The 27,247-nt window shown below is 44.0% G+C and overlaps 2 protein-coding genes and 1 pseudogene across 3 annotated transcripts in view; 2 read left to right on the top strand and 1 right to left on the bottom strand.

Annotated features, from left to right (window-relative positions):
* Window positions 1–4,719, bottom strand: part of ENTPD7 (ectonucleoside triphosphate diphosphohydrolase 7) — a 28,980-nt gene extending 24,261 nt beyond the window's left edge. Inside the window, exons 1-3 of one of the 2 annotated variants that reach the window (XM_036438803.1) lie at window positions 4,559–4,719; window positions 4,190–4,292; window positions 2,601–2,783 (exon numbers count right to left, since the gene is read on the bottom strand). In XM_036438803.1, coding sequence (XP_036294696.1) covers window positions 2,601–2,783; window positions 4,190–4,197 — 191 coding nt within the window. In that variant the 5' untranslated portion in view covers window positions 4,198–4,292; window positions 4,559–4,719. The remainder of the gene's footprint in view (window positions 1–2,600; window positions 2,784–4,189; window positions 4,293–4,558) is intronic. The other variant, XM_036438804.1, reaches the window with a different exon arrangement.
* Window positions 4,720–11,155: 6,436 nt separating this feature from the next.
* Window positions 11,156–11,661, top strand: LOC118719395 (annotated as a pseudogene).
* Window positions 11,662–15,298: 3,637 nt separating this feature from the next.
* On the top strand, window positions 15,299–26,123 carry SLC25A28 (solute carrier family 25 member 28). The gene is made up of 4 exons (XM_036438807.2): window positions 15,299–15,706; window positions 22,614–22,842; window positions 24,116–24,172; window positions 25,275–26,123. Exons 1-4 carry the CDS (start codon window positions 15,416–15,418, stop codon window positions 25,790–25,792), a joined length of 1,095 nt encoding a protein of 364 aa, XP_036294700.1. The 5' UTR covers window positions 15,299–15,415; the 3' UTR covers window positions 25,793–26,123.
* The last annotated feature ends 1,124 nt before the right edge of the window (window positions 26,124–27,247 follow it).

Genomic DNA, 27,247 nt, shown 5'->3' with positions numbered 1-27,247 from the left:
ACTTCTAATATTAAACATTGAAATAAATGGAAGCTACATATATATTTTAAGATTAATAAAAACAAGTAAGATAATTATGCTCCAACCTGCTGATTGCAGTTCAGGGTCCCCAGTGGCTTGAGACCACCCAGCAGCTTAGAGCACAAGACGGGAGCCCACTTGGACAGGATGCCCCTCCATCGAGGGTACAGTCACACACACCACCCTCACTCAGACTGGGACCATTTAGACCAGTGGTCGCCAATCTTTCGGTCTGTGGACCACCAGTTGGAGACCGCTGCTCCTAAAGTTTCCTTAGACATCCAATTCACCTCATCTGCACATCTTCAGGATGTGGGAGGAAACCAAAGTGCACAGAGAAAACCCACACAGAAATGGGGAGGACATGCAAACTACACACAGTGGCCCCAGACGGGAATCAATTCTTTTTTTCATCAACATTGAATGAAACAATGTTACTTGAGGACCTGGTATTCACTCCTTGTGGAATATCACAAAATACTGATATAGTCCTAGCTGGTTTGGCTCAGTGGATACAGTGTTGGCCTGTGGACTGAAGGGTCCCAGGTTCAATTCCAATCAAGGGCACATGTCCAGCTTGCGGGCTTGATCCCCAGTAGGGGGCATGAAGGAGGCAACCAATCAATGATTCTCTCTCATCATTGATGTTTCCATCTCTCTCTCCCCCCCCTTCCTTTCTGAAATCAATCAATATATATACACACACACATTATAGGTCCAGTGCACAAAATTCATGCACTGATCCTAAGGTCTGGGCAATGGGGACCTTCAGGCTGCTGGTCAGGGCCTTCCTTCCAGCTACTGCCAGGGGCCTTCCTTCATTCCATGTCGCCCCCTGGTGGTCAGCACACATCATAGCGAGCAATCAAACTTCTGGTCTCCTGGTCAAACTCCCAAGGGGGCATAAAACTTGCAAGGGCAAAGTGTATATTAGTCATACACACACACACACACACACACACACACACACACACACACTAATATAGTTCACTGTGTAAATTAGGAACATTTTAAGTAGGAAAAAATAAGACTATATATATGTAATAAAAAAAAAATCACAACCACAAACATTAGCTTAAATTTTTTTTATAAGCTATTGAACTAGTGATATGTGTTGCCATCTGTTCTTAGTTATTTGCTTAATGATTTTATCATCAGCTAGAGGTCTCTGGTGCTTAAGCAGTAGCTGCTGCCATAAAAAAAAGAAATTCTGGAAGGAAAATTTTAAAGATGTTTTTAATTTTTTTTTAAATTAATTTCAGAGAAGGGGAGAGGGAGAGAGAGATAGAAACATCAATGATGAGAATGCCCCCTATTGGGGATTGAGCTACAACACAGGCATGTGCCCTGCCTGGGAATCAAACCATAACCACCTGGTTCATGTCTTTTTTGCTAATGTGACAAAAATAGGTATAATTTTGATTCATTCACGCTAGACAGTTATTGTTGTGTTGGCTATTGTCATTTTTTTCATTTTAACAATCTAAGGGAGAAGAGATCAGTGCCCTTAAAAATTCTGACAGTGCCCAAGTAGGTGTGGCTCGGTTGGGGCACTGTCCCAGGCACTGAAGAGTTTGATTCCCAGTCAAGGCACATACCCAGGTTGCAGGTTTGATCCCAGTTTGAGTGAGTAAAGGAGGTAACTGATCAATGTTTCTCTCTCTCCCTCTCCCTACCTCTCTCTCTAAAAATCAATGAAAACATATCCACAGATGAGTATTTAAAAAAGAAAATTCTTGCAGCACACCAGTTGAAAATCACTACCTCAGAAAATCACTACCTCTCAATTCCAGCTACACATTAGAGTCACCTTGAATATTTAAAATAAAAACAATACATAGTGGCACTTATATGAAGTAAAATGTATGGCAACAATAGCACAAGGGGCAAGGGCAAAAGGGCAGATTCTTTTTAATATATATAAAATTGATTTTTTACAGAGAGGAAGGGAGAGGGATAGAGTTAGAAACATCAATAAGAAAGAAACATCAATCAGCTGCCTCCTGCACACCCCCTACTGGGGATGTGCCTGTAACCAAGGTACATGCCCTTGACCGGAATCGAACCTGGGACCCCTCAGTCCACAGGCAGACGCTCTGTCCACTGAGCCAAACTGGTCAGGGCAAGAAACCCACTTTAAATATAAAGACTGAACTATGCTAAAACTACAAGGATGGAAAACCACCTGTCATGCTAACTAATTAATAGAAAGTTTAAGTATATTAATATGAGACCAGTAGATTTCATAGCAAAGAATATAATCAAGGATAAAGAGAGTCATTCAATAAAGATAAAAAGGGTCAATTCATCAAGAGTACATAACAATTGTAAACATATATGCACTAATAAGTTAGCCCACAAAAACACGAAAATAGGAAACACAAAAACACAGAATCATCGTTCCTGAATCAAAACTGAAAATTGTCAAGATTGTTATGCAATAAGTGTCATGAAATTTTACTAACAACAGTACAGTTTTCCCCAAAAGGGTCAAAGGTAGTAGTAATGTGTTAAACAGCTTATCAAAACATGTATGACTTCAATGCAAAGCTGATGAAAGTGATCTAAAGCTGACTCACCTCTCATATTGCCTATCTCGTGGCAATGAAGCACCCCAATGTCGAAAGTCCATGATTAACATAAGGAGAAGGAGACAGGATATGAAGAAGAGTCCTAGGAATGCCACCCGCTGGCGGGGAAATGGGCTCACTGTGGGCACAGTAAAGTACCAGGAGGCTGGGCAGAGGTAGGAAAAACTGATCCTGAAATGAGACAAACATTAGTAAGAAAAGTCTCTACAACTGAGTGCTAAAGTATAGTTTTTATACTGGATTAAAGCCCTTCCTAATAAATGCAAAAACTCATGCCACCAGAAACTTAAATGTTCTTGGAATCTCACATTTTAGAAAAGGACCTATATGGTTCATGGTGCTTCTACCATATAAGTCAGAAAAGCTGTATCTGATCTTTCCCCGAGTCTGCACTTTTGGGAGAAATTGAAAGAATTCGTCTTATTTTAATGAAAAGATCACTAGTCTCCCTGAGCAACTGCATAACATTGAAGAATCAGAGCATGACGACATTCCCACCAAGAATGCTGTCAAAAAAACTGGATGGTCAGGAAATTTATTCAACTGATTTAAAAAATATTTTAATAGGTAATATATGTACACAATAGAAAAAATCAGCTGGGACCGGTTTGTCTCAATGGATAGAGCATTGGCTTGGGGACTGAAAGATCCCGGGTTTGATTCCGGTCAAGGGCATGTACCTTGGTTGTGGGCATATCCCCAGTAGGGGGTATGCAAGAGGCAGCTGATCGATGACTCTCTCTCATCGATGTTTCTAACTCTCTATCTCTCTCCCTTCCTCTCTGTACAAAATCAATAAAATAAAAAATAAAAATAAAAAAATGCCACTGGGATGCATAATTGAAAAAAAAGAAAAAAAGAAAAAAAAATCAAACAATTTAAAAGTATACACACACACACACACACACACACACACACACACACGGAGTCATTTGCCCTAATCCAACCATTTCCCTCTCAGAGGCAACCATTACTACCCAGTTTCTGTGTATTCTTCCAGGGATATTCTATGTATGCACAAGCACAGATATACATTGTATATGGTAACATATCCAGGTATGTGTATGCATCTCCATTTTGTTTTTATACCTTATATACTGTCCTGCATCTTCCCCCCACTTACTCTGTTTGACAACCGTCCCATATCCATAGATCCACATTAATCTTTTCTGAAAGCTTCAGAGTATTATTACAATGGTTGGACAAGCGTATCCAACTGTGAAGTTCATTTTCTATACTGATTCAAAAGGACCTCAGTCTGTTTTCAAGGTTCATTACAAAATAAAAATCTTTTTTTTTTTTTAACCTAGTCTCACTCAAATGGAAATCTGAAAGAATATTACAGTCTGAGCTGAGCAAGCACTAACCTGAGCCTCTGAGAGTTAGGGGCTGCAAATTATTGTTGTATCTGCCTTCAACAGAATGAAACTTTGATCTTTGCAACCATGTGTCCAGATGCAAAGTCCAGATGCAGACCGAGGACAGTCTTCACTTGTAACAACCTCCCAGGACCCCTCAGCCTGCCTGCCACCCGGCACCGAGCCCCAAGCTGAGCGGAAAGTGAGCAGCCGCCTTACCTAGCCATGGGCTCCCTTCAGTGGTCCCGACGCCTGTCACCTCCTTTTCCTTTTGCCCTGAGAAAGCGGTCTCCTTGTCCCAGGCATCTCCTGAGCCTGCAGCCTGGAAAGAGTTGGTTGGGGTGCAGGCTTACCTTCAGCAGCGCCCACAAGACCAGACCTCCAGGAGGAGGCCACGGCGCCCACCCGCTCCCCGAGCCCCCATTCCAGACCCGTCCGCTCGGGTTCTGGGGCCCAGCGCACCCGACCCCGGCTCCCTGGGAGGGGGGCATCCTCGAGGGCCAGCGATGTCCCCGAGGAACCGGCAGTCCCCAGGTGGCGGGGTGGGGGTTCCCGTCCCTCGCGGCCTTGCCGCCCTCCAGCGCTTACACTCACGGGACCAGAGGTCCGCCGGCTCCTCAGCACCTCTCTGCTCGGTCCCGTGCGAATGCCACGGCCTCCAGCCCGGCCGGAAGGAGGCCTGCGCCGGCGGCGGCGGCGCCACGTCCCCAAGGAAACCGCGGGGAGCCAATGACTGGCAGGGAACGCGCGGAAAGGGACCCGCCCTCCACCCAGCCAGAGCCACCGGCCAATCAGCTCCCTTGGCTGCACGTCCGTCCGTCGGAATAGCCAATCCCTAAGAGCTTTCGGCCTCTAATGCCCGCCCCATGATCTCGAGAGCGTCCAATCCGGAAGGGTACCGTGCCGCGGCTCCGCCCCGAGGGGCGGGCAGAGGGCGCACAGGTGAGCGGTGCGGGGAGGCACCGGGATACGCGGCTCAGTCCGCCTTGTGCCCCGGCTGCTTTCTCCGCGGCGCTCCCTGCGCAGAGCGGCCTCGGAGGGTGGGAGGATGGATGGCTCTCGGGGTGTCTGCATTCCTTGTCCACACCTATTGGAGGGTCTGTGTCCACCAACCCTGCCCGGCAGAATGGCATTTATTTCTTCCACCTCATTCAAACCTTTCCTATCGCCATCTCCCGAACCGATGTCTCTTGGCTTCCTTATTTTGTCCCGAGAGAAAAACATATACATTGGGGACAGTGACGTCTACACCGAGGCGCTGTGTGCCAGACAGGAGCAAAACGTCAAGTTCCCTTATTGCGGTTTTTCTTCCTTGTTTACACAGCCGGTTCATTGCCTGGAGGGAGCCGCTTGGAAAGGATAAAGTTCGAGTCCTTACAAACGTGGCACAGGCAAGGCCGTCCACGCACGACCCGCCCGTGCAGCGTCGATCGCTGCCCCTTCTCTCCCCTAAAAGGCTCCAGCGACGCGCCTCTGATTTCTGCCCTCTCTGGCAGCATTGCTCCTGCTGCCTCTCCCCACCCCTGCGACTGCCTTGAATACCCTTCCCTGACTTTTAGCAGGCTAGCTAGCCTCACCTCTTCTAAAAGCCGTACTTGACCTACACTCCCGTTTATATAGTATGCCTATTGTTTCGCTGGCTACATTGAATTGCAATTGTTTTTATGTGTCTGTCTGTCTGTCTGTCCAAATGGACAGAATGAATATCCTTGAGGGCAGGGACTATGTGCTTCCACTTCAATGTTGGGCACTGCCTGGCATATAAAATACACTTAATATATAAGTGAACGAATAACTGGAATTAAGTGGAGACAACCCAAGTGAGAACAAAAAGAGGCTGTTTACTCCATGTCTGCCTATAACAAGGCAATCAGCCACCATCATTTGTGTCTGGCAGAGACTCAAAGGGTGTCAGGGGAGTAGGAAGCTAAAAGTAAAAGAAAAATGAGGGTGAGGGTTTAGGTTTCATGGATGCTCTGACTTGAGAGTATTAGAATGAGGAAGCTGGAGGCAGAATAACCAGAAGCAGGGCACCTTATGTAATGGTGTTGGGGGGAAAGGGAAAGGGGAGACAACTCGGTGCCAGTTGTCTGAGAAGGCATATTTGGCTTTCTCTAATTGCTCCAGTGTTGGAGGGGGAGTGGCAAAAAATAGGGAAGCAGACAGTCATTCATCAGTCAACAGTTCTGGGCTGACTGCAGCAGAGGTTGTGGGTCAGAGTTCTAATTGTGATTTATAGTCTGACGGTTATCCAGTTTGTATATTCAGAATCATGATTATACAATAGTTGACCCTTGAACAACATGGGTTTGATCTACACAGGTCCACTTATACACGGATTTTTTTCAATAAATACATACAGTGCTACAAATGTATTTTCCTTATGGTTTGTTAAGTTACATTTTCTTTCCTCTAGCTACTTTACTATAAGAATACAGTATATAATACACATATAAAAATCTGTTAATGGCCGAAACTGGTTTGGCTCAGTGGATAGAGCGTCAGCCTGCGGACTGAAAAGTCCCGGGTTTGATTCCAGTCAGGAGCATGTATCTGGGTTGCAGGCACATCCCCAGTAGAGGGTGTGCAAGAGGCAGCTGATGGATGATTCTCTCTCATCAATGTTTCTAGCTCTTTATCCCTCTCCCTTCCTCTCTGTAAAAAAAATCAATAAAATATATATATTTTAAAATCTGTTAATGGACTATTTATGTTATCTGTCAGGCTTCTGGTCAACAGTAAGCTATTAGTAGATAAGTTTTGAGGGAGTCAAAAGTTATATGCTAATTTTCAACCGCGCAGTGTTGGCACCCTTAAGCCCATGTTGTTCAAGGATCAACTGTATTGTTTTTTACCTTCTGTTACCCTCCCAACCAAATTGGCTTCCTAACTTACCTTTCTCCCTCAATTCTGTTTCAGTGTTCTTCTCTGTCCCTCAATCCCTACGCTTTTTCAAGTCTTATAGCTTATCTGGGCCCCCAGAAACCACATTGAGTAAAATAGTTGCAAAGTTAAGATTAACCACAAAATTATACAAATATCAGGGGTTTTTTTTATTTATAGCCAACTCAGTGCCTGGAACAAGATAGACTTGGGGAAAAACTCAACCAATGTTTGGGATTTTTTTTTTATTATTATTGAAATTGTCTTCCAGCTGTGCAGTTCTAAGGCTAACTTACGTATATTTCAAACTCTAGTGTTCCACCAAGTCTAGTATTTTTTAATGGAAACAGAATTTCTATTTATGCTTGAAACAGTATTTAATTCATATGGTTTATGAACTATATTAACTTAGAACTTGAAGTTGCATTGAAACAGCTTCTAATTTATACTTCACATCTACTATTTTAAAACAGAAAACAAACCTGCATTTTAAGTAGTTATTTATTTTTAATTAATTTTTTGTTAATCTTCACCTAAAGATATTTTCCTATTGATCTTTTAGAAAGAGTGGAAGAGAGGAAAAGACCGAGAGGAACATCTATGTGGCAGAATCACATGGAGTGGTTGCCTTCTGCGCCGGCCAGAGCCAGGGTCTGGGCCGGGGAGGAGCCTTTGGTCCCCAGGCCAACGCTCTATCCACTGAGCCAAATCGGCCAGGGCCAAACCTGCATTTCAATCCCAACTGGTTTTCCTCTTACTTTCTTAGTCTGGTTGGTTTGGACAGCACTTCCTTCAATAAGTCCATATGCCCTCAAGCATTTGTAAAGCATGACTCTTTACACAAACCTGCAATTTTTATCTGATTAACAGCTCACTGAGCTGAGTTCTGAGGTTTCCAGTTAGCCAAAACGAGAAGAAAAAAAAAAGCGTTGAGATAATTTCTCCATCTCATTTGCTGTAAGTCAAGTCAACATGTTGAAACAAATTATAGAAATCCATATTTCAAAACACGTTTTAACTGCTTTTTAAAGGCTTGTCTACAATTACATTGGCAATTTTCTCAGGAAGTTCTTGACTCTACCCAGTCCTGAGCAAAATCAGCCAAACCAGTTCCACACTCGGTGCCAGTTGTCTGCGTTGTTTTATTTCTATTTATTTATTTATTTATTTAATATATTTTATTGATTTTTTTTTTTTTTGCCCTGCGTTGCTTTATTTCTCTAATCTATTTTCTTTCATTCCACACTCCATCCTTCCATAATCTCTTAAGTAATGTGGTCTCCACTCTTCCTCCCATGTTTACTCATCCATCTTCAAATGTCTTGAAGTCACCTCATTATCCAAGACCAAGCTCATCATCTCTTTACTCTCACTTTATCTACCCAAACCTCCTCTGTTCATATTTAACCAACTTTGATTAAATACCCTATGATTCACCCAAGCACAAATTTGCAAGTCATTCTAGAATCTCTACTCCCTTTCACCATTCTATTCAATTAGACTCTAGGAGTTCTTAATTAAAATGTTTAAAATCCTCTCCAATATCTTTCAATGAAACCTGCTAACTTGTGGCCCTGCCTACAGATCTGTGCTCCTCCCGAGTGTCCCTCCATTCTGATACACTAGTGAAATATAATCACATTACTTCCTATTTTAAAATCTTCCCGTGTTTTCCCCATCCCAATGGGATATAGGCCAAATTCCTTTGGCATGTTATGGCAGATTCTGCTGACGCCTACTCAAAAAGCCAACAATGTCTCTTTCACCGTGTTAACAGAATCCCAATTTCATTTGAGTAACTACAATACTATACTTAGTTGTGTGATTAAAGAGCGCTAAGCTCCAACCCCACCCCTGGGGAATAAAGTATGGTTGGTCTAAGTCAATCACAATGGCCCATTCTATCCCCAAATATTGAATCCGAACATCTGATGCAGTTCTAACAAATGACGTAAGTGAGAGTTAGCTGTTGGAAGGAATGAGAGAAGAGAAGACATTTCTTGGAAAGGTTTTCTCCTAAAAAGAGTGTAAGTCAATAAAAAGTTTACAACTATGGTGGGGGACAGGCCTGAGAGTAACAAGAAAAACTTGGGTCCTTGATAACATCATAAAGCTGCTAAGTTAACCAGTGTGGGAGCAGCTCTATATATGGACATATTATTTGAGGTGCTAAATTCATTATTGTTCTTATTTTTAAGTCACATGAATCTGGGGATTCTTATCTGTAGACTCCTAACTAATATGTGTGGCTTACAATGCCTAGTATGATCTAGCTCTCAATATCTTCCAAGCACCCCAATAAATATTCATACCCACAACCCTGCCATATTTACAGTTCTCAGAACTATGCCCTTTTCACCTCTGAGCTTTTATAATTGCTATTACTTCTGCATAAAAATGACTTTCATTTCTCTGCCAAACAAACTCATAGTGATCGAACTGATCCTTCAAAACTCAGCTCAAATATCAACTATTCTGTGAGCTCCCCCAGTCAGCTCAGGTGCTTCTCCTTTGCTCATGTATACTTCTCTTACTTCTTTTAAAAAAAAAAATATTTTTTTTATTGATTTCAGTGAGGGAGATAGAAACATCAATGATGAGAGAGAATCATTGATCAGCTGCCTCCTGCATACCTACTGGGGATCGAGCCCACAATCTGGGCATATGCCCTTGACTGGAATAGAACCTGGGATCCTTCAGCTTGCAGGCAGAGGTTCTTTTTTTTTTTTTTTAATAAGTTTTTATTGTTCATATTATTACAAATGTTCCTTTTTTTCCCCCCACCATTGCTCTCCTCCACCAGGTTCCCACCCCGCCCTCTGCCCTTTCCCCACTCCCCATTGTCCTCATCCATAGGTGCACAGTTTATGTTCAGTCTCTTCCCACACCCCCCTCTCCCCTTTTCCCCAAGAGTCGTCAGTTCACTCCCCTTCCATACTTCTGATTCTATTACATTCAACAGTTACTATTGTTCATCAGATTTTTTTTTTTAATTTCCTTGGATTTTAGATTCACTTGTTGATAGTTACATATTTGTTGTTCATAATTTTTATCTTTGTTTACCTTCTCTTCTGAAAGAACTCCCTTCAGCAATTCATATAATTCTGGTTTGGTGTTGATGAACTCCTTTAGCTTTTTTTTTATTAGTGAAGCTCTTTATCTGACCTTCGATTCTGAGTGATAGAATCTGCTGGGTAGATTATCTTTGGCTGTAGGTTCTTACTATTCATCACCTTGAATATTTCTTGCCATTCCCTTCTGGCCTTGCAGGCAGAGGTTCTATCCACTGAGCCAAACTGGCTAGCCGCTAGGGCTATGAATACTTCTTTAGGGCAAGACTAATTATTTTAAAAGCTGGCAGCTGTTTGAGTGGACCTGCTACCAGTTGGCCGTAGGAACACAGAATATCTAGGTTTTAGAACTCAATGAATACATTTGGTCAGAGAAAGTGGTATCCCCTGGGCTTAGCCTAAATGGGAGAGGTTTAGACCAAGATAACTTAAATTACTCTGCATAATAAAATACAGGAATTTTTAGCATTCCCTCTAGAGACTGGGTTTGGGCAGCTCTGGTAAGGAAAAAAGAGATGAAAGAAAAGAGAAGGAACCCATGCAAGGTAGTGGCAGACAGAACTAAAGAGAAGGGCCTATGAGAGAGTCCCTGTATTATTTGTCTATAATAATTATCATAACAAATCACCCCAAAATGTGGTGGCCTAAAACCGTGGTCAGCAAACTTCGGCTCTCGAGTCACATGAGGCTCTTTGGTCTCTTGAGTGTGGCTCTTCCACAAAATACCATGGCCTAGGGCCAGGCAGTCTATTTTGAAGAAGTGGCATTAGAAGAAGTTTAAGTTTTAAAAATTTGGCTCTCAAAAGAAATTTCAATCGTTGTACTGTTGATATTTGGCTCTGTGGACTAATAAGTTTGCCAACTAATGAGTTGGCCTAAAACAACAAGCATTATTGTCTCTCAGTTATCATGGGTCAGGAATTTGTTGGGAACAGCTGGCTCAAAGTCTCTCAAAATACTGCAATCGATGTCAGCTGAGGTTATAGTCATACGAAGTCTTAACTGGGACTCATACTTCTAAGATGGCATATTGTATGGCTGGCAAGTAGATGCTGGGTGCAGGTGGGAGGCCTCAGTTCCTTTTCATATGGATTCTCCCAGCAATGCTTGAGGTCTTTATGAAAAGACAGCTGACTTCTCCCAGAGCAATCTGAGAAAGGGGGGAGGGAAGGGAGGGAGGGAGAGAGAGAGAGAGAATGAGGAAACACTAGGTGAAAGCGCTATGCTTTTTCTGTATTAGCCTGAGAAGTCACATATCAATCTTTTGCCATCTTTCCGTGTCACCGTAATGGTGCACGTGAAAGTCCTGGCTGATGCTCTCAAGGGCATCAACAGTACAAAAAGAGAGGCAAATACCAGGTTCTTACTAGGCCATGCTCCGAAGTCATTGTCCGTTTTCTAACTGTGATGAGAAGCATGGCTACAATGGTGAACGTGAAGTCATAGATGATCACAGAGCTGGGAAAATTGTGAACGTCATAGGCCAGTTAAATGACCATGGAGTGAGCAGGCCCAGATTACATGTACAACTCAAAGATCTAGAAAAATCACAAAATAACCCTTTCCCATTCCATCAGTTTGGTTTCATTGTAATGACAACCTAAAGTTTAAGTGGGTATCATGGACCACGAAGAAGACAACGCACAGGAGGGGAAATCCTGGGATTCCTTTTCTAGGGATATAATCCATATGTGCAAATAAAATGCCTCAATGGAAATAAAAAAGTCACGTATTTGTACTTCTGCCACATATTATTTATTATAATAAAAGCAAGTCACTAACTCTCAGCCAACATTTCAGGGGAAGGCAATTAGGCTCTACCTTTTGAATGAAGAAGTATCAAACAATATGTAGATATTTAAAAATCACCACAGTATCCAAGACAATGTGGTCAAAGAAATCTCACATAATAGTGTAGACATCTAGGGTTCAATGTTGAGTTCTATGTTATGATATAATCCTTTCAGGACCTCCAAAGTTTAATAAAAGCCGAAACTGGTATGGCTCAGTGGACAGAGCGTCGGCCTGCAGACTGAAAGGTCCCGGCTCGATTCCGGTCAAGGGCATGTACCTTGGTTGCGGGCACATCCCCAATAGAGGGTGTGCAAGAGGCAGCTGATCGATGATTCTCTCTCATCGGTGTTTCTAACTCTCTATCCCTCTCTCTTCCTCTCTATAAAAAATCAATAAAAATGTTTTTAAAAAAAAGTTTAATAAAAGCTGATAACACTAAGCCAAAGTTAGAGAACTTTGAGGAATGAAGGCATAGCAGTGCAAAAAGATGACAATTGTGGGAGATAAATTAACAAGTAGGATAAGTGAAAATTTGAAAAAAAAAAAGTTTAAACTTAAACAAGCTTTCACATTTAGTACAATAAAAAATACTTGATATATGCGGGGGAGGGAGGGAGCCAGAAAGAAAGAAAACTTGACAATCGCAGGAGATCAATAGTCATTCAGAGAAGTGAAAGGCCTACTTCAGAGGTACCAGCAGGAAGGCAGAGTGCAGTATTGCAAACTCTAAAATGTCCCTGGTACTTGGGAGCCAGGCAGGAGGAGAAATGTACTGAGCCCCTCCTCTGGGAATCCATTCTAATTTTATTTGGGTGTGAGGAAGGTGCCTTGAGCATTTGAGGATTCTGACTCCACCCCTGCTTCTAGGCATGGAACATGTAAGTCAGGCCTAACATATGAGGCAAAATTCCATTCCTTGGACACAATTATTTTTTTTTAGGAGTGGGCATGTAGCTGAATTCCAGATAGAGACATATGAAAATTTGTTTTTCAACATTTAAAAAAAATCCTCACTCAAGGTATTTTTCCATTGATTCCCAGAGAGAGTGAAGGGAGAGGGAAAGACAGAGAGAAAGATCAATGTGAGAGAAACATCGATTGGTTGCTTCCTGCACTCTCCCTGGAGCCTGTAACCCAGGGACATGCCCCTGACCAGAATTGAACCTGGGGCCCTTCAGTCTGCAGGCTGATGCTCTCTCGAGATCAGGCACATTCAGGGTGGTATGACCATAGACAATCCTTCCTAATGATGCTCTCTCCACTGAGCCAAACTGGCCAGGCCAAAGATACATTTACTAGGGCAAATACAAAGTTTATTTGCTTTTCTTAGAGAATGCATGAGGGAGCAATTCCCCCTCTTTCCCCACCTTCCACTCCCTAGATTCTTAATGACATGCATGGTTAAGTCACTGAGTCCAACCAAACATGCATTTCATTTTATGTCTGGACATCCAACTATTTGAGCTAATATCTTTTATAAGGTCAATATGAAATGAGAACTAGTCTTTCAACATTTTGTATGTTTGACAATTTTTACAATTAAACATGGAGGGAGTGGAGAACTACATTTAATACTATCGACTACCAGGCTGGAAAAGATTAAACTGTTTGATATGCATTATGTTAGTAAAGGGATCAAACAAACTAACCAAAAAACCCCACTCTATTCTTCCAGATCCTCAGGTCCAAAATGTTGGGAGTTATTCTTAATCCCAGCCCCATGTCCAGCCCAAGAGTAAAGCCTGTTGACACTGAAAGGTTAAAGTCGGTGATGTGAGGACAAACTAAATAACCTCAGATGGTAAGGGAAATTGAATTTAAGGAAAGGGGGTTGGAGGATGGGGATATCCAAAGGGAAGGGCTACACAGCAAGCACTGAGCCAAAGGCTATTGGGTCCGTGATGGCAGCAAAAATATACTTAGGACCGTGAAACAAGGAAAGGGTGTGGAAAAAGCAACAGGAAAGACTAGGCTAGCTGCTTTGGCTCACTGAAAAGTCAGAAAAAAGGGGGCCTTGGAGACAGGTTCAAGGGGGTAGCTCGATGCCCATTGTTCCCCTGATTGCAAATCTCATAGGGTCTCTTAGAAGGTTGGGGGTATATGCCTGTGGGGGAGGAAAGGGAGAAAGGAATGAGAGATTAAGGAGGGGTCCACAAGTCACTTTCAGAGAAGTTGCAAGCAAAATTTTGTGTGTGCATGACAGGTGGGAGATGTTTGGGAGGGAGGGGGGCGGGAGACAAGGATTTGTAGCTTCATTATTGCCCAAAAGGTCGAGACTCAAAAGTCAATAACCACTGCTTAAGAGAAAGAAAATATCAGTTAAAAAAAGTTTAAAAAACAAACAAACAAAAAACCCCCCGAAAGGCCCAGAGAAGAGTTACGTGTTAGAAAAAGGAAAACCCCTCCCTTATTGAAGAAGAACTACAAAATTACATCATCAGCCCAGTAAAATAGGGAGTAAAGGCAGCGGGAAGCAGCGTGGAGGCCTGTGAATGGAGACTGTCAATGTTAGAGGGTGGAATGTGGGAAATGCCCGTGTTTCTCAACAGAGCCTGTGTAGGTTTGGTGCAAAGTCAAGGCCCAGGAGGTGGTGCTCCGGGCTGGGACGGCTGGCACTGTCCTTTAGCCAGCGATCGCCCCTCAGACCCCAGCCGACCCGCCAGGGAGGGAGCGGCCTTTTCACCAAAGACCAGCATCCCCAGGCGGTGGATGGAGGTCACCTCAGGGCGGCAGCGCGGGAGCCTCCAGTATAGCCTCTCCACCTGCTGACACTTCAGAGTCATCCCGCCCTGTTTCGACATCTCTCTTCCCCGCCTCCAGCTCTTCTCTAGGCGCTGGGCTCATTCATTCATTCAACTCATTCATTCAACAACGGTGGGATTTCCTGGGCTACTTCGGCTGCAAACAATGCGCGGGGTGCTGGGTGGGGCCCTCCGCGGAGAGCTTCCGCGCGGCCAGCGGGGCCGGCACTCTAGACCCGACCGGGAATCTAAAGGGCCGCCGCCCGCATGTCGCAACAGGTTCCCCGAACAGATCCGCGAGCCCTGCCAAGCGGATGCCCGGCTCCGCCTCGCGAGTCGGAGATCCCGCGGGAACAGAGCTCTCGCCCTGGACTCCGCGCGACTCCGGATTTGGGGCGGGCGCTCGAGCGCGGGTCGTAACGGCAGCCGTCAGCGGTTTTGACCTTGGGGCCTGGCACAGCTCCCCAAGGCGATCCGACCCCCAGCGCAGAGGGCTCCGCGGCGCCGGTCCGAGGCCGAAACCCGGACTCTAGCGTCCCCCGGCGCTCCGCTCGCTTTTATGTAGCCAATCGGATCCCGGCGTGGTGCGGCCGGGTATCAAGGGTGGTTGAGCTTCTCAAAGTTCTGCCTCAAGTTTCACATGTCAGCCAATCAGCGGCCAATAAACAAGAAGCTTCCAAGATCAAAGGGAAAGGGGTGGGAGCCACGCCTGGGGACGGAAGAGTGACAGGTCCCTGCACGAATAGCGCAGAGATAGTATGCTACGTCACCAAAGGGGCGGGGCTAGTTTGGCCGCCGCGCCAATGACGGGTGGGGGCGTGGCCACGGGGCTACGCGGGAGCGGGAGCACAGGGGCTGGCTGGGCCGCGCCTGAGGCCGACGCAACGGGGCCGGGGGGCGGCGGCGGCGGCAGCGGCGGCGGCGGCGAGGGTGTGCGCCGTGGCTGCCCCGGGTGGATGGAGTTAGAGGGGAGGGGTGCTGGCGGTGTGGCGGGGGGGCCGGCGGCTGCGCCGGGGCGGAGCCCCGGGGAGTCGGCGCTGCTGGAAGGGTGGTTGCAGCGGGGCGTGGGCCGGGGGGCCGGCGGCGGGGAGGCCGGGGCCTGCAGGCCCCCGGTGCGGCAGGATCCGGACTCCGGCCCGGACTACGAGGCGCTGCCGGCGGGAGCCACTGTCACGACGCACATGGTGGCGGGCGCCGTGGCAGGCATTCTGGAGCACTGCGTGATGTACCCTGTCGACTGCGTCAAGGTGAGAACTCGGACCGGCTCCGAACCCAAATCTAGGGCTGACCCGACCCCTGGGGTCCAGTCCGGAGCCAGGATCCAGGCTCAGAGCCGGAGCCGACAGGAGTTCTTTCCTAGCTCTGCCACCAGCACACAATTCGACCGATACTCTCCATGCAAGCAAGGTCCCGGCTGGGAGTTGACCCCAGCCAGGAGCCAGGACCCATTTGTAACCGTCAGTGAGATCTGAATCGGGACTCTGGAAGGAAATTGTGTCAGCCCAAGCCCTGGATCTCAGCTGGCATTGCACAGGAAAATAGGGTGGGATGGGATGAGGACAGGTAAGTGCTACTAACTTGATTAAGGTGAAGCCAGCTGGCCTGCATCAGACCCTGTGGCTGGAGAGGCTTTTACACGCTCCTTGCTGTGTCTCCCCTCAAAGGTGACGGGGCAGGAATCAGAACCTGGGACCTCTCAGCTTGATCCATGAGGGATTGGAAATTATCGTGCAGTCGTAATGCAGAGTACCACACTGGAAATAACGTGGGGAAAGAGGTTTCGGTTTCTCTGTGCAGCAAGCGTGCCACCCCACCTATTTCCTGAACATGCAAACTGAGCTGGGGTCAGGACTGTGTACTGTATGCCGGGAGCACATCAGCTCCCAACCGAGAGAGGGCACTGACAGTGTATTTCTTGAGCCCTCTGGAGTAGACAGAAAAAAAGGGGAAAGTGGCCTAGGAGGGAAGCATTACGGTATCAGAAAGAGGATGTAAGTGTGAAGAAGATTATAGGGGCTCAATTCGAGGGCAGGATTTGGGTGAAAATACGCAGGCTGCTTAGTGAACACAGAAGTCGGGTCCTTCTGCAGAAGGCTGGGTGAAGAGGGGAAACGGGTTATTCTTTACAGTTCTTATGCACGAGCTAGGCTACCATCCACTAAAAACACAGAACTAAATTGAGAAGTACTGGTAAACTTGAGGGGGGGGGGTGTCTCTAGAAATAAATATGACAGAGACTGGTGCCTCTTTTCCATGGTTAAGGGTATGGTCAAACAAGGTCCTGACGGCTCTTTGATGCATGCTTTTGCCTCAAATAAGGGAAATGTTAAATATTATATATATAAGGAGAGTCTCAATTTGAGAAACGTAACCTGTCTCTTCTGCTTTTCCCTGGACCCAGTACCGGTTCATGTTTTCATTAGTAATGTGGATGAGGAAATGGGGAAAGGGCTAATCAGCTTTGTGGAGGACAATGCGTTGGTAAGTAGGATGCTAGTACATTGCAAAGGTAACTCCTAACAGGGGCCATGCCCGAGGAAAGGGTGAATGCCCTTGGCTAAAGTGGACATTAGAATTTTAAATGCCCTTGTCAATGGGGAGGAATAGAAATAAACAGTAAAATCCATCAGAGAGGAGTAAGAAGATGGTTATCGCTCTATCAATATTGACATGTAAATTGGATAACTACAAATGAAAGAGATTCAGACATTTATGTAATAGAGGCTAGGTTGAATGACTGAATGGTCAGGGCTGTATATCCAAAAGCTAATATGATCTAACTGCAAAATAACATCACTATACTTAGACTGGGAGTGAAGAGCAGGGCCTAGGGTGCCCAGTTTCAGGATAGGTATCGAATGAAAACTAGATCAAGGAACGCAATGAAAATTATTTAATGACTTGAAAAATACAATGCATTGTAACTGACTTAGAAATATTACAACTTACTCCATGTATTTACATAATGCTATTGTTGCTGTAAACATTTTACCAATTCCTCTGATAGAAATGCCTCTAGAATATTTGGGACAGGCAAATCTAATGGGGCATATGTTTGTCCTGTGACAAAATGGAATGGAATTTTTAGTAACCGAGACCATTCAGAATCAAGTATGTCAGATAAGGTGGGAGATCAAAATATGTAATACTAATTAGGGTCAAAGGTAAGGTGGAACCCAAAAGCAAGGAGACCTATGAACTCCTAGCCTGAGAAATCCATTGAGGGAACCGCTTCTGAAGAAGAGTTCCAGAAATGTTTTGCATAACCATGGCATTGCCAGGCGTCACTTCTAGCCTTCCAAGGTAACTACAGTTATTTTTGAAGAACAGTTCTTACTCATTTGCATAAGTCTTAGAATTTTTCTTAAACTTAGTCATACAACATTATAGTCACGCCTCAATGCCCTACATTAAAATAAATATTTTTTTAATCAGGAAGAAAAATACACAAGAGTCTTCAAAAACAAAACAAAAAAAAACTACTTTAGAGGAATCCTTTTCATTTGCCATTAATGCTGGGACTTAAATGACTAGAGGGAAGAACTAGGTGAGATCAGTAGGAGTTGGTGTCAGTAAGTATGTTAAGTACTTGTGCAGACATGAAAGTAAAATGCAAACCTCTTCAGAAAAGGCTTCACAGTTCACTTGTCCCTGGCAGCTCTTCTTCCTCTTTACCATAAATGAGAGGTAGTGAAGAAGAGCAACCCAACCGACCCAACCAACCCAACAGTACCCTAAGGCGAGAGGCAGTTATCTGTGTTGGAGCCTCTGGTGCAACCACAGTATTTGCAAATGAAAGCCGACATTGCTCCATGCCTTGCAAACCTGTGTACCCCCAGCCATTTATCTGGGTCAAGTCAACTTAAAATATCCTTGGGAGGAACCATGGGAAGTCAGCTAAGCCTTGCTAGACCTTGTAATTATTCAGCCAACTATTCCCATAGTCATAGGGTGGTTTGAGAACCCAAATAAATCCCCGTTTTCCTTTTCTGGGAGGCAAGTACCAGACTTTATAGGGATAGGCTCTGCAACTCAAAGCAGACAGAACTTCTCAGAACCATCTGGCAAAGTTACCACCAGTCACCAACGTGCCGCTTTTTGATTCTATAAGCAGTGAAGCAAATAATCTACCTCCATAAGTTAGAGGGGCATTTTTTCTAAACTCCGGATGTAAATGGATATCAATACTCATTTGATAGAGATTAAGAAATGGAAACATTGGCGTATTTGATTTTCTTGCTTATAATAATAATAAATATTCAATAAATGGCAGCTGTTCTTATTTGCCGAGCATTATGACATGCCTTATATTCATTTATTTAATCGTTGAAACAACTTCCTGAAGTAGACACCATTTTCAATATTTCACAGATGAAGAAAGGAGGCAAGTGAAGTACTTGTCTAAGGTCATATAACTTAAGTGGCAGTCAGGATTTGAATCCAGTGTGACTCCCAGGCCTTCCAAACAGCCTCTCAAAAGCAGATTTCCAGAACCAAGTAAAGCACAGAATTTCACAAGCACAGAATTTCACAGTGGTGCTGGTTCCTAAACGTGACCTATGGATTAAAAGCTGGACATATAATTATAGCCACAGAGAAACTAATCCTCACTGAGGACATTTTCATTGAGTTTTAGAGACGGGAAAGGAGAAAGGGAGGGAGGGAGGGAGAGAGACAGAGAGAAGGAGAAAGAAACATTAATGTGAGAGAATTATCGATCAGTTGCCTTGCACATGCTCCCTGACCTGGGACAGGCCAGGGGTCAAATTTGCAACCTAGATCTGTTCCCTGACTGGGAATCAAACCCAAGATCTTTCAGCATATGGCATGACATTCCTACCAACTGAACCACATCAGCCAGAGCACGGAGAAGCTTTAAAATGAAAATAACTAAATTAAACCTGATCTATTAGTGGCTAAGGACCAGTTAGTTGCCCATGCATATTTGTGGAATGACATAACAATTTACAACACTGCCATGATCTGCAAATTCTAAGATGGGTACTAATATTTCTGAGAACCATATTTGAATACAATAAGAAGACTATTTCTAATACCTTATAAATTACCAATGGCTTTACATGCCTTAAGTCTTTGAATCCTCACAGCAGCTCCATGAACCAGCCATTCTTAGTCTTATGCTATAGACTGTGCAATATTATGGTTAATATTGAAGCTCAGAAAGGTTGACATATCCAAGACCACACATTTAGCTAAGCTGGGGCTTAAACTTAGGCTTTCTGACTCAAATGTGGCTTGTCTTTCCAAACCACTTATCTCACTACTAGTTCGTTTGGCTTTTCTTCAAAGCCAGGATTTTTATATTGAAGGCTATTAATTCTTAGAGATTTCATCTTTTTCTAAAATAGAGATTTATTGGCCAACACATTTGGGAAACTATATTCATTTTTCTAATTGGCAAGCTTATGCCTGGGTCCTCTTTACAAGAGCTTACTTTCATTGAATTAGAATTGTGTGTTAGGTTTAAATGTGTATAAAATATTCAGAGTAACTTCCCTTCACGTTTCTTGGAGGTGAAGGGTTCCAGGCCTCTGAGGCCGGACCTTTCAAAACTGCCTAGGGCAGCCGTGTGGCTCGGTGGTTGAACACTGACCTATGAACCAGGAGTTCACGGTTCAGTTCCTGGTCAGGGCACATGCCTTGGTTGCAGGCTTGATCCCTAGTGCGGAGTGTGCAGGAGACAGCCAATCAATGATCCCCTCATCATCATTAATGTTTCTATCCCTCTGAAATCAATAAAAATATATTTTTTAAAGTAACTGGTTACCTAAATATGCTATTGACTCCAGTATAGCAGTACAATTTCTGAATGTTCGTTCTCCATACACAAGATCAGTTTCAAATAAATTTATGGAAACATATAATAGTTAAGCCACTGGGCCCAATTTATCTATTAGTAGCCATAGCCAACAAAGAATTATAGCCTCTGAATAATTCATCTGACAGGTTTTATGCCCCTAGGTAATGGTGAAAGATCAGTAAGCACACCCTATATTGGATCAGAATTCCTTTTTGTTTTTGAGAAGTGGGAACAAATGTGTTTAGTTATACCGTGTGTTTTTTTTAAATTAAACTTCCAGTAATTAACCTTTCAAGCTTCCAGTTCTTTGCTGGTAGCAGGCAGGAAAATAGAGGAATAATATAGAGGAATGTGGATTGCTTGTGGCTGACTAGAACCTGTTAATCTGGATTCTGTTAATTCAGTTTCTTTTCTCCCATGCTCGTGAGAAAAGGCATTACTGTTGGGTTCCAGATGGCCAACAGGAAGGTTCAAGCTTTTAAATGCAGATTCAATCAGTGATTAGAATGAAGTAGGAATTTAAACTGTATGGGCTTTAGCCGGGACCGGTTTAGCTCAATGGATAGAGCGTCGGCTTGGGGACTGAAGGGACCCGGGTTCGATTCTGGTCAAGGGCATGTAACTTGGTTGCGGGCATATCCCCAGTAGGGGGTGTGCAGGAGGCAACTGATCGATGACTCTCTCTCATCGATGTTTCTAACTCTCTATCTCTCTCCCTTCCTCTCTGTACAAAATCAATAAAAATATATTAAAAAAAAATAATAAAAAAAAAAAAATAAACTGTATGGGCTTTAGTTATCCCTACTGGCTCACTAGTGGCTGATTTGCTACTTTTTGAACTGGTGCAGACATAGCTAAGATTCATTAGGTCTTTCTTTTATTCATTCAACAAACACATTTTGGGTGCCTACTGTGTTCCAGGCACTAGATACTGATTTTATATTTTGTGAGTCTCTATGCCATCTTAATCTTGAAATGGATTAATAGAAAGATCTTTGAGAGACACAACTTTCAGAGAAACTTCCTCTTTGAGAAGTGTTTCAAATAAGATTAATTTCCCAAATTTTAATAAAACTTTGCCAAGGAATGTCATACAAAGTGACTACTGGGGACATTTGAGATCTTGCTCCCTTCCCTGGCATATGTTATCAGTTGGCTCAAATAAACTCTTATAAAAATTCTCTACAAGCTTGGACATTTTTTACTGGTTCATTGACAGACTCATATACTGGTAAATGGAATCATACAGTATACTCTCTTGTGTCTGACTTATTTCATTTAATATTATGCTTGTTGGATTCATCCATGGTATTACATGTAATGAAAGTTTAAAAAGAAATAAAGTATCTACCATAAACTTTCATTCCAATCTTTGAACCCTCTAGAGCAGTGGTTTCTCTGTTTTCTGACAGTCTTAGGCTCTACAGCAGCAGGGTCGCCTAAGACCATCAGAAAACACAGATATTTACATTATGATTCATAACACTAGCAAAATTTCAGTTGTGAAGTAGCAACGAAAATAATTTTATGGTTGGGGGTCACCACAACATTAAAGGGTTGCAGCATTAGAAAGGTTGAGAACCACTGCTTTAGAGGTTTCAAAGATTGTTTTACAGAGTGATTTTATTCACTGATGTCAGTTTGGGGATTTGATCAATTTAGAATCCTGGAAGCCTCTTCAATTTTAGAGACTAGGTTGATTTCCAACTTCATAGTTTCAGGGTAAACTTTCTTCCCAGGAAATTAGAGCAGCATTTATTAGGAATGCTACTTTTGCCAAGACTTGATCTTACAGCCCCAGCTGCCAATGCCAAACACTGAAAAAGTCAGATTATCAAATCTCAGTTTTATCAAAAGATGAGCTATCATCTCATTAGTCAGTGTAGAATTTGGTCAGGAAGGAGGCCTATGATCAGTCTTCAGAAATGCATCAAGTATGTGTAGACAATAAATACTTGACTTTAGAATCCATTTGTAAAGAGTTCTTAGCCTGAGTTATTAAGGCACAAAAGCCCCTTCTGAAACACAGGCTTGATATTTGTTGCTGGGGCTGTGAATCATTTTGGAGTTCTAGGACACTTACCAAGGGGTGATATCCTCGGGGAAAATAATGTTATTCTGTTCTTAGGGTCATAAATGACTAGAAAAAGAAAGGTCCAATGGTTAGAAAGATCGGATATTAAATTTGGAAACAAAACTGGATGCTGGGTATCACTCCCGCCCGCTGGACTGATGCTACAAAGAAGGTCTACATAATGCCTGAAGCCTGAAAGCTGAGGTTGAGCAAGAACTTGGCATGACTGACATTGCACTTCTTCTTTCTGTAATTTCAGACCCGGATGCAGAGCCTACAGCCTGACCCTGCAGCCCGCTATCGCAACGTGTTGGAGGCTCTCTGGAGGATTATAAGAACCGAGGGCCTGTGGAGGCCCATGCGGGGGCTGAATGTCACAGCAACAGGCGCAGGGCCTGCCCATGCCCTCTATTTTGCCTGCTACGAAAAATTAAAAAAGACATTGAGTGATGTAATCCATCCTGGGGGCAATAGCCATATTGCCAATGGTATTGAGCCTTCCTGTGCTGGTTCCCCCATTTTCCCAACTCTTTGGGCTTGGCTGCTATCAATGCTTTCCAGTCTCAGCATGGTTTGGAGCTGAAGCTTTGGGCTGGGGTAGGCCAGATTATAGGGGAGGGACTTCCAAACCTGATGTTCTCAGACAACCGGCCGCTTCAACCCCACCCCTCCTTTGGGGCACCTCAACAAAGGGTTACAATATCCTCCCTTACCTACCAGCTTGACTCTCCTCTCATCATCTCCCTGGCATCAACTTCTAATGCCCTGGTAATATGGAGACACACACTGAACTACCCCGGTGTATATTTCTTGATAGTCGGGTGGTGTCCTGCTCCTCAGCAGGATCGGAGGTGACCCAGCCACCCAAGGAAGACACTAATGGAGCCCGAGCTCTTCGCTTCACCTTTTCAGGATCCCAACTGACTAGTGGCAGTTTTTGTCATTGAGGACATGACAAGACCTCAACAAGTGAATGGGGGTGGGACCAGGGACTTTTGTATGGAGAAACCAGAGGGTTGAAGTTATGGAAGTAAGGGAATCTCCAGTAACATTCTGGAGATTGAGGATTGTCCAAAAACTAAATTGAGTGTAGAGAGCAGAGGGCCAGGAATATGGTAGTTCAATATGGTAGATAGACAGATGTAAAGATTTGGAGGCAGGTTGGGCTGCATAGGGGCAAAAGGATAGAAAGATTCTTTGATGAAGATCTGGCCACCTGCTCCTCATGTTCTCCCTCCATTGAAGGCAGTTGATTTGCTGGCATTCCTTGGCAGCAGTATATCTATTTCCTATTTGGGGCATGAAGTGAATTTTTTTTTTTAAATAAAGTTTAACTGATTTTAGAGAGAAATCAATTTGATGTTCCACTTATTAATGCATTCATTGGTTGATTCTTTTATGTGCCTGATCGGGGATTGATCGGCGTATCAGGACAATGCTCTAACCAACTGAGCTACCTGGCCAGGGCCTATTCTTGGAATCTTTATTGTTAAAATCTGGGCTGATTTCTTTGATTCTTCCTGCCCTTAGTATTATAGATATGGAATGTATGTTGGTGATCTTACAAAGTTGATGAGAACAAATAACGTTCATTTCTCAGAACAGGATTTTGGGAGCAGTAGGTTCCCATCTTTTGAACTGGCTCTTAGCATTCCCTCACCCCACTGTGGTGTAGCACAGCCACTTCCCTTAACTCTGAGCCTCAGCGAATTAGTCACCCTCTCCAGACCTTACATGTGGCAGTTGTTTTCTCCTTTGCAGGTGCGGCCGGGTGTGTAGCTACATTACTTCATGATGCAGCCATGAATCCAGCTGAAGGTAATAATTTCTCAAACTTTCCCTCTGTGGGCACCTGCATCTGCATCTATTTCTGGTTTGTAGAAGAAAGCTTAGAAATACTTGAGTTCTGGTGGGAAATCTTGCCATGTTATGTTGTCTTATCACTAGAGGGCGCTCCATCCATGTCCGAATTTAGGAAGAGCCCCTTGGACTGGTAGCATATTCATTGAGATTTAATTCATCTTTAGGGCTTCCTTGGGGAAAAAAAGAAATGGCTCTACTTGACCTGTTTCTTGGCCTTCTTGGAAGTCCCCTTTGTAGTGGAATTCATGTCACCTGAAGTATTAGCAGGTTATTTCAATTTTCTTCAAAGAGATCAAGATGGATTTTGACATTTGAAAATAGTGCCTTGTTGGAATAAAGATCATTGAGATAGGAATGAAAGGGTGAATTGTGGAGTTCAGTCCCTGCACGGCTTGGATCTTGGCATTTTAATTTGATGATGAGGTACTCAAACAAATATGAAGGGATAGCATAATTGCCATGTTCCTTAACTTCTAGTTCCTTTGCCTGTCTGGGCAAGGCCATGGTGTGCAAAGGGCCAAAACTGAAGGGAAGATCCACAGAGCTCATACCATGTAGTCTACCTGAGGGAGTAGAAGATACATATTTGGAAACTGAAGCCACACTCTTGGCTAGGAATTTGTTTTCTTTTTGGTGGTACTCTTCTCCTGTGGGAGGAATGACCACCCTCCTGTGGTAAGAGTTAGGTGCTCTTAGTACCTGAGGATGCACTGTGTTCACTGCCACCAAGCCATGTTTTGGGAGTTACAAAAAAAATAACATAATCATGATATAATGACAGGTAAGTACCTATTTCAAGGAAACCCTCTATCTAAGGTGTTATTTAGCTGGTTTTAAAAAAATCCTGCAGAAAGTGGATTAATTATTTTTGGGCTTTTTGCAAACCCTCTCAAATCCCCTTCTCTCAAAGAAGGGAAACCTATCAGGCTGACAACTCACTCATATTTTTTTTCTGTCTCCATTCCACTGGCTGACCTGCTCCCTTGGGACTGAATCTGGACACTGGCTCACCGGTCGGTTGTCGCCGTTTCTTCCTTCTCGTTGATGGCATTGCCAGTGGTCAAGCAGAGGATGCAGATGTACAACTCACCTTACCACCGGGTGACAGACTGTGTACGGGCAGTGTGGCAAAATGAAGGGGCCGGAGCCTTTTACCGCAGCTACACCACCCAGCTGACCATGAACGTTCCCTTCCAAGCCATTCACTTCATGACCTATGAATTCCTGCAGGAGCACTTTAACCCCCAGAGACGATACAACCCCAGCTCCCATGTCGTATCCGGAGCCTGTGCAGGAGCTGTAGCTGCCGCCGTCACAACCCCACTGGACGTTTGCAAAACACTGCTCAACACGCAGGAATCCCTGGCTTTGAACTCAAACTTCACAGGACATATTACAGGCATGGCTAGTGCCTTCAGGACGGTATATCAAGTAGGTGGGGTGACCGCCTACTTCCGAGGGGTGCAAGCTAGAGTAATTTACCAGATTCCCTCAACAGCCATTGCGTGGTCTGTGTATGAGTTCTTCAAATACCTGATCACTAAACGGCAAGAAGAGTGGAGGGCAGGCAAGTGAAGTAGCACTGAATGAAGCCGGGGGTTCAGACACCACTGCTGTGCCCTGCTCACTCCAGCCTCAGTCTCTGTCTCCTGGCATTCTCCAGCCTTGAGTGGAGTTGGAAGGAAAGTAGAAGGCTCTCCCCAGGCTGCTGGTGTTTTGGCTAACACCAGTTACTGCCAACCTCCAATGCGCCACCTTTCCTTCCAGGCCCTAAGCAAGTGCAACAAAGCACACGCAGCACCTTGGACAACCTCTCCATCCTGGGCCTGATGACCTGCTCTCGACTGTTAGGGAGGGATAAGCAGCTCAACCCGCCGATTCCTAATAAAGAAACGTTTAAGTTAAATGGTTTCATTGGGTTTGTCTTGCCAAAGGGAGCTGAAATACGGCAACTATTCTTGACGCATGAATGAAGGGGCCCAGAGGGAAGGTCTATTGCATATGTCTGTATTTGGTTTCTGCTGATTTTCATGGCGATTTAAAACATGGAGGTCCTACTCCCCTTGTTTTAATAATTAGGCTCTAAGGAATCTCCCTGATGGCAGGAACAATGGGCCTTTGACAGATTCTAGTTACATAGGCACTTTATTTATTTGTTTATTTGTTTATATAGCTTTAATGGATTTCCTATTTTGTTTTTTAAGTACTTTTTTTTTTAATTTCAGAAAGGGAGTGAGAGAGAGAGACATCAATGATGAGAGAGAATCATTGATTGGCTATCAAGCCCACAACCCGGGCATGTGCCCTGATCTTGAATCAAACTGTGACTTCTGGTTCAGAGGTCTATGCTCAATGACTGAGCCATGCCGGCCAGACTAAATAGGTACTCTTGATCCCACTATTGCCTTTTCCTGAGTGCAGGGTTATGATGCAGGAAAGGTAGATCTCTGTTCCCATTCTCAGCTCTGCCTGCAGCAGTCTAACTTCCCATGAGGCGCTTTGTTTTCTAATGCAGTTGCAAAACAAGTTATCTAGCAAGCTGCAAGTTGAAGATTAGATGATAAAGAATATCTTACATTTTAAGGCTTTTACAAGTACTTTAACATTCATGATCTCATCTTGCTCAAAATCTGAGAAGTAGGTAGTGCAGGTATCTATTTTATAGGTAAGCAAAGCTCATAGAGGCTGACTTGCTCAAGGCCTCCCAGTAAGTGCAGAATCGGGACCCCAGCCTAGATCTTTTGTTCAAGAAGTAAAGCTAATCGTGCCATCCTGCAGACAGGAAATGAGCAGAGGGCATGCACTCCAATCTGCCATCTAAGGAAGCTCCCTGCCTGGCCAACACTTGGGCTGTTTGGAGACTTTCAGGGATGGGGCTTTCACTGTGCTTTGTGAGTCAGTCGATTACTTTTTGGGGATATCAGTAGTTATTAGCAACTTCTTCAGTACATAGAGTACAAACGTAAACCCATGAAAATTCCATCTATCATCCTTGTTTGTCATTCATTTATTCAGTATCTACTGAGTGTC

Source organism: Pipistrellus kuhlii, unplaced genomic scaffold (assembly GCF_014108245.1).
Source record: "Pipistrellus kuhlii isolate mPipKuh1 unplaced genomic scaffold, mPipKuh1.p scaffold_m20_p_15, whole genome shotgun sequence".
Taxonomy (NCBI): domain Eukaryota; kingdom Metazoa; phylum Chordata; class Mammalia; order Chiroptera; family Vespertilionidae; genus Pipistrellus; species Pipistrellus kuhlii.
Note: the sequence above shows the minus strand (reverse complement) of the source record. Positions and strands in the feature narration are given on the sequence as shown.